This window comes from Taurulus bubalis (assembly GCF_910589615.1).
Source record: "Taurulus bubalis genome assembly, chromosome: 3".
In the NCBI taxonomy this organism is placed as follows: domain Eukaryota; kingdom Metazoa; phylum Chordata; class Actinopteri; order Perciformes; family Cottidae; genus Taurulus; species Taurulus bubalis.
In genome coordinates, this window is record NC_136591.1 from 24,476,867 (window position 1) to 24,484,098 (window position 7,232).

General features: G+C 42.9%; 1 protein-coding gene across 1 annotated transcript; it reads left to right on the plus strand.

Annotated features, from left to right (window-relative positions):
• Positions 1-3,331: 3,331 nt before the first annotated feature.
• Positions 3,332-7,232, plus strand: lca5 (lebercilin LCA5; the record flags this gene model as incomplete). Its single annotated transcript, XM_079216086.1, has 8 exons — positions 3,332-3,725; positions 4,087-4,328; positions 4,489-4,794; positions 5,240-5,377; positions 5,505-5,601; positions 5,721-5,857; positions 5,963-6,041; positions 6,310-7,232. The coding sequence occupies 8 exons, from the start codon at positions 3,332-3,334 to the stop codon at positions 7,230-7,232; spliced, it is 2,316 nt and encodes a 771-aa protein (XP_079072212.1).

A 7,232-nucleotide genomic window follows, 5' to 3' on the forward strand; every position in this document is an offset into this window, starting at 1 on the left:
TTTAATCCCAAATACTACCAGTCGAAAAACAAATTAGTGAGTAGCAACGAGGAGCGTTTATTACCAAAAAGACAACAAATAAATTAAGTTCAACTACCGAGTGTGTTTTAGAAGAGAGTAGACACGCGTCTCCAGTATTTAAACTGAGCCATGATAGTAAAACACCAAGCTGTGGCGCTAAACGACTCTCTCTGCACAGAGGCAACGCAGACATCAAAGAAAAACACTGGACTTCCGGTCATAGTTTTCAAAATAAAATGAAAAAGCTCCTGGGGACAAGAAGAAAAATTAGTGTACACTTTATTGTACAGTTCATCCATAATACGAATATGAAATGTGTATAGAATGGACCAAATCTGAGGTCTAACTAGCATTGTTCAAAGTCTGCATGTGCTTTAAGGGAAAGACACGGATGTATTTCCCCCCAACAAGCACAATATTATTCAACCATGTTTCTTTCTGAAATAAATGTTTCTTACTTCTGCTTGACTCTGGTTAAAATTTGGCAACTTGACGCCACTGTTTGTCACTTAGCGGCATATCACATTTCAATCAAATTGGGTGAATTTAAGTATACTCTGTCAGTTTATCTTACAATACATAATGCTGGCAATAAAATAACTGACATACTTTGTATATGTACAGATACTTTGTCTTTAATACACCAGCACACAAAAACACAATTAAAATATGCATTTCACTACAAGAGTAAGACACTATGTTATATTAGATGACCAGACAAGAGTGCTTCATGACACAAGCGCTAAACACTTGATTGGTAGATGTGGTATTGCAACGTTTTCCTTAACTAAAACAATGAAAAGATAGCTTATATCACAGCGTGCACTACAGCGCCACCCAGGCGGTGAAGAGGTACTGCATGGAGTGCTGTGGTTGCCATGGTACGGCGTCAGCTGTAGGACTGGAGCAGACCTTTTAAGCGTGCCGTGGACCCAAAAACATAACATCGTATTTTAACGCTTCTGACAGTGAGGAATAGCTACTCCTTCTTGCCATTTTACCGTGGATAATAACAGGTTTTAAAAAGATAGTCATGACTGTTCCCATAAGAAGGCGAACGTCTACGGCTTCTTGTATCTAACGGTAGCTAAATTAGCTTAACTTCATGCTAGCTTGCTAGTAGTTTAGCCGCTATGTCGCGAACATTAGCCGACCGAGTTAATTGCGACAACACTTAGGTTGAACAAAGTTACAACAAAGTCAGGAGGACTTAAACTGCTGAACGCGCACAACGGACAGGCTGGTACCAGCAGACGCCGAGCAGTAGCGTTAAAACACATCCCACCTGTTGAGTGAAGCTAGTTTTCGTTTGCTATGCTAGCATAATAAGCTCTACAACCACTTATGGACTATCTTTAACTGATGCTAGTGCACTGAAGCGCTGTTTGAAACCTCACATACTCTTATATTTTATTCATGTCTATTTGACAATATTGCATATAAATATAGTTAGAGCCTACAGAGGTGTGTGGCTGTCCGGCTGTCCTTATATAACTCATTGTAGCCTTTAAGGGGCAGGCACGACAATGCAACTGTCAACAGCAGACGGCCTACTTTAATCCAATCTGTCCCTGTCACGGAGAGGGGGGAGCTCGTGGTATCCTCCGAGTGAGTATTTGATAACACGCTTCCGTTTGTATCTTTGTTTTTCCAGTCGAGAGCTTGTGACCCGACTGTAATTTATTTTCTCGTGTATCTCGTTATCAGGAGACATAAGCGCGATAAAGCAGAAGATGTGAATGATGTCAACACAGGTGATGGGGATGATGTAACCTATGCGGTGAGTGTACAGATACTCTGATGTTGGTGTGTGTGTGTGTGTGTGTGTGTGTGTGTGTGTGTGTGTGTGTGTGTGTGTGTGTGTGTGTGTATTTCACTTTTGTTTTCCTCCAAAACATTTGACAAAAATGCCATTAGAATTGTGAAGTCGTCATTACTGAGGGGAGGAAAAACATCTCATGAGAGACATTTATTCAAGTTAATTACAAGTCTGTAGTCTGTTCATTTAACAAAGCAATCAACTGAACCACGTTTTCAAAAATAGGTCTACTATCAGGTGAAGGGCCTTTCTGTCCTGCTTCACCAACAATTATGGTCTTTTCTATTTATGGTGCTGCTGCTGTGTGTAGTGTTGTTGCTATAGATACCTGCCCATCAAGTGATTCAGGGCTGACGAAAAAGCCAAATGACTGCATGACCTTTACATGCCATTTACACAAATCTTAAAGACTGTAATTGCTATTAGTGTTGGATTCTATATGTATTCACTACTAAAGGCCATTTGATCTCTTGCAACAGTCTGAAGGTGCTGGACTTTTTACTTTGGTTAATGTTTGAAACGGGGTAAATATGTTGAAATGTTTGACATAGGATTTGCGTAATGTAGAAAACCCCCCAAAAATATGTAATGTTTAGACTGGCAAAATAAGAGACCAACATTATAATCGATTCAAACGCAATTGCTCACAAAATAATGTCAAAAATAATTCTACATTTGATACAGTATATGTATATGGCAAACTTTACAATAATACATATATATATATATATATATATATACATATATATATATATATGTATATATATATATATATATATATACTGTATGTGTATAACATATGTATTTAACATGCAACACTACATCTACAATGTACAATTGTAAATATTCATGCTCCCCGTTATTGCACTCTGTTTATTGTTACATTTTAAATGTTATGCACTTCCCGCCAGGACAAATTCCTTGTATGTGAAAACATACATGGCAAAAAATTGTTCTGATTCTGACAATAAGCAGAATAATAATATCATGTGAGAACTCCTGAACACTTTCTTTTCTCTTCTTTTTCTGTGTTCTTTGACCATGTGTGTGCGCACGCATCTTATTGCGGTCAGAAAATATATACTCAAGTCACCAGGGCAGACGGGGGCAGGCTACTCATTTGTATGGAGCAGCAGTGGTGTGGAGATATCATACATCATTCAGCCTCATGGAAAATTCTATCTCATGTGTATTGTCGCTAAGTGACTAAGACACACAATACAGAAAACCTTAGAGAAACCGGATGGCCCAGATAATTTTCACCTGTGTTGCACAGTACAAATGTTGAGATCAGTTTACCAGGGAACTTTTAATGTATGTTTTGACATCAGGTAAGGTACATCCTGTACAAGTAAATCTTTGTTATTGTTAAATCGTATCTCGGAAACAAATGTAATATAAATGTAATATAATGTAAATCAAAGTTTGATACGTTTCTCTCTGACTTTTTGTCTTCTAATTTGACACAGCGTTTCTTCTCAAAGTGCCAACATGGAATCTGAAAACTTAGCTGATCCGTATGAAGACAACCGGCATGTTGATCAAAGTCGCCAGTCACTCCGCAGTACAAAGAACGATTCCCAAGCATCGTCCTTCCAAAAACACGAAAAGATCTTCCGGGACAAGATCCAGGACGAGGGTGAAAAAGATGTCTGTGTTGAGAGTAGATCGAAAACCAGAACCTGGCGTTCAGATCCAGATCGAGACCAGGTATCGGATGGAGAGGGACGGAGAAGTAGTGGGTCGTTGTACTCGGAGGACTATGAGAATGATTCTCATTCAGGCCGCTCGATCTCACCATACTCCCGGTCCCGGACTCCATCCCTTACCCCTCAAAGAAGGGTGCGGGCAAAGAGGATTTCCAACAGCCCCTTCTACAAGACAGGTGAATGAAACTTAACTCTCACTGGTTACATGCTATCTACTGTCCAGATGATGGCAGTGTAAGGCAGATGTTGTACATAGTGGTTTTCTGCAGGACAAAACCCCTCTTTTGAGTCATTCCGATTTTTATGAGCAGCTATTTCATCTAAACAATTACACAACACATTGTTCCCTAATGAAGTTTCATAGTTCTTAACAACACACACGTAGTTTGATTTAGATTTTTGTCTTAAGCCTTGACCATTTATATATTCACCACTACTAGGGCACTTGTCTATCTGTTTCAATACTGGCCTGTAAAAGTATTTATTGTCATAACCTTTAAATAACTTCTACATCTTGTGGGTTTCTCTACCGTGCAGGAGGCGTGGGGCGGCGGGGTGTGTCACGTCCACAGCGTCCAGGTGGCCAGCCCCTGACCCAGCAGCATCGCAGGGGAGTGCGTTCACAAAGCAAGGAGTCCACGCCCCCTAAAGACCTGGACCTGGTGACCAAGAGGATGCTTTCAGCCCGCCTGCTAAAGATCAATGAATTGCGTAACTCACTTGCTGAGCTGCAACAGCGCACTGATGAGCTGCAGAAGGAAAATCGAGTTCTCAGACAGGTAGATTAAGTTTGGGTTAGATATATGAGGCCTACAACATACAGACATCTTTGCAGGGAAACAAATAAAATAATCTTTTACATTTTAAAATTCTTCACCTTTTATCCTGAACTCCTGTGGCATCCTAAACATTTTATATTTTCTTTTGCATGCAATGCAGCTTCAGGTGCGTCAAGAGAAAGCCCTGCATCGCTACGATGATACGGAAAGCGAGATATCCCAGCTGCTGTCGCGCCACAACAACGAGACCCACGTGCTGCGCGAGCGGCTCAGGCGTACTCAGGAGCGTGAGCGGGCCGCCGAGCGCCGGATGAAGGACGGCGAGGAGCAGCTGCAAAGGAGCCAGGCGGCTATCGCGCGGCTGAAGAAGCTGGTCGACCAGCGAGATTTAGGAGCCAGAGATGAGCTGAGCCGCAGGCTGGATGAAGAGAAGACACGGGCCCAGGAGGCAGAACACAAGATTAAGGTTAATTTATTTTGGTTTTAATATATTAATTGCTAAAGTGGAGCTTTGCAAATATTTCATTTTTCTAGAATGTGTTGCTATTACTGTACTTATTTACATTTGTACAGACATTTGAGATCCTCTAAATTGGAAATTTAAATTCCATGGAAATTGCCTAAATATATCAGATGTTAATTTATTCTATGTCTGCAAATAAATTATGTATTTCAAGTCATTTATTTATTTCTTGTTCTTTTCTTTTTCTTTTTTTTTTTACATAATATTGGTTTATGGTTTACAAGGTTATACTATAGATAGATAAACAATCACTTGCAGACATTAAATACAACGCAAATCAACTACGCCAAAATGTGTATCTTTGGACTTTTCATCTCAAGATTTGTTTTGTTCCTTTTCATCATGCAGTAGCTAGAATGCTTATTTGTTTTTCTGTGTGTGTTTGAAGGAGCTGGAGCGCAGCATGGAGCTGAGCAGCAGCAGTTACCAGAGGCAGCTGGCTGTAGAGAGGAAGAAGACAATCAGTGCCCAGGAAGAGATCCGGACTCTGCAGGAGGAGCTGGAACGACTGACCAATAAACTCAAGGTCCATGTACAGAAAAATATATATCATTATACCAACTGAAACAAACTATCTTTCTTTATGATTATGTATGCAAAAAAAAAGCAGCATTGTATGACATGTTCACTTCGTTGTATCATGTTCTTATCAGGAAAAAGAGCGAGAACTAGATGCTAAGAACATTTATGCCAATCGCATGATGAAACCTGCACAGAGAAAAGATGTCGACAGTGGCGCAAAGCGGAAAGGTAAGGCCTGAGACAGGGGGGCAGTATCTTGAAAAAGGTGCTGAACATGGATGCTATGAATCTAGTGCTCTGTACCAAAGAAACAAGGTTTGAAATGGGCTTTTCCCCCCCACACATAGTCCCCAGCAGAAGCAGCACCAAGGCCGTTCAGACCAAAGACAGAGCATCTAGTCTGGATTTCCCGACACCTCCCCCTGCCATCTCTGATGCCAATGAATGCAGTGAACAGGCACCTGATGAATACCTATCACTCAAGGTAGAGTCTCATCCCTTCACCCCAACGTCCGCGCTACTTCCCCTGTCACTGTTATTTGTCCGTCATTCCCCTCTTATGTCTCTCCCTATCAATTTACATCCGCAGGAGTTTGACAGAGTGGACAGACGGGCAGAGACGGAAGACCGGCATCAAAAGTTGGAACGGCAGAAGATGAGAGATCGAGGTAAAGAAGGGGACAAGGAGATGGTGAAGACAGAGGAGGAGAAGTGGAAACTCAACCGGGAGCTCAATGTGCTTGGGGAGAAGGCGAAGACATCGAGAGATGGTGTGTGTGTGTGTGTGTGTGTGTGTGTGTGTGTGTGTGTGTGTGTGTGTGTGTGTGTGTGTGTGTGTGTGTGTGTGTGTGTGTGTGTGTGTGTGTGTGTGTGTGTGTGTGTGTGTGTGTGAGATACCAGCATTGATGCAGGAATGGATTTGTTTCATGTCCACAGGTTGGGAGAAGAAAAAAGAGCAAGACGACAGTCAGAGGACGACAGAAAGTTCTCTGTTAAACCAGGAGGAAGAGAACAACAGGAAGCGCAGCCATGTCCAGGAAGAGGTGGAGAGGTGGAACCATGGGGCTCTGGCCAATCAGCAAGCAGCAGAGGAAGCTTGTCGCAAAAAAGAACAGCTGCTGGCTAAGATGCGTGAAATAGACCGTCAGGAACACGGAGCCCAGGACCCTGTGTTTGAGCCTAGTCCTTCTGAGTTCAACAAGGCGCCCAGTAACCAGCCTTCTCCTCGTCTTTCTGAGCAAAGGAACCAGAACTCTCCAATTTTTAACCTCACAGAAACAGAGGAGTCGGCCAGTCTGAATGCTGGCGCCGGAAGTGGGGAGAACGGAAGGAGACGATCAGGCATGCAGGGCAGATCTGCGACAGCAGCCTTTGGGAAGAGAGGACCACGGCCCCAAATCTCCGGGGACGACTTGGCATTCGGAAGTTACGCGCCTTCTTTTGGACTTTCGGCCTCTCGCGGTTCCGCCGGCTTCCCTCCACCTCCGCCCAAAGAGGACAGGGAGTCAGCATTAGAGGCAATAGGCGTTTTTAGTCTGAGGGGGGTGGAGACGGAGAAAGAGAAGGAGACGGAAAGAGGAGCGGGGAAGGAGAGGAAGTCCAGCCTCATGCAGCAGCTATTTGGTGCCCTGGCAACACCAATGGTTGACAGTGTGAGTACCTCCAATAACATGGAGGTCCTCAACAGTCCTCCAACTACCAATGGAGTGCGTTCAAGACGGGAAGGACTGCTCAGCTTCAACTCGGGGTCTTCCACTCCTCCAGCATCTTCTCTGAACACGCTCCACGTCACAGATAGCAGGCCTGCAATTCGTGCCATCACCTCATTCGATGATGACATAGAGGAACTTACTTTATAA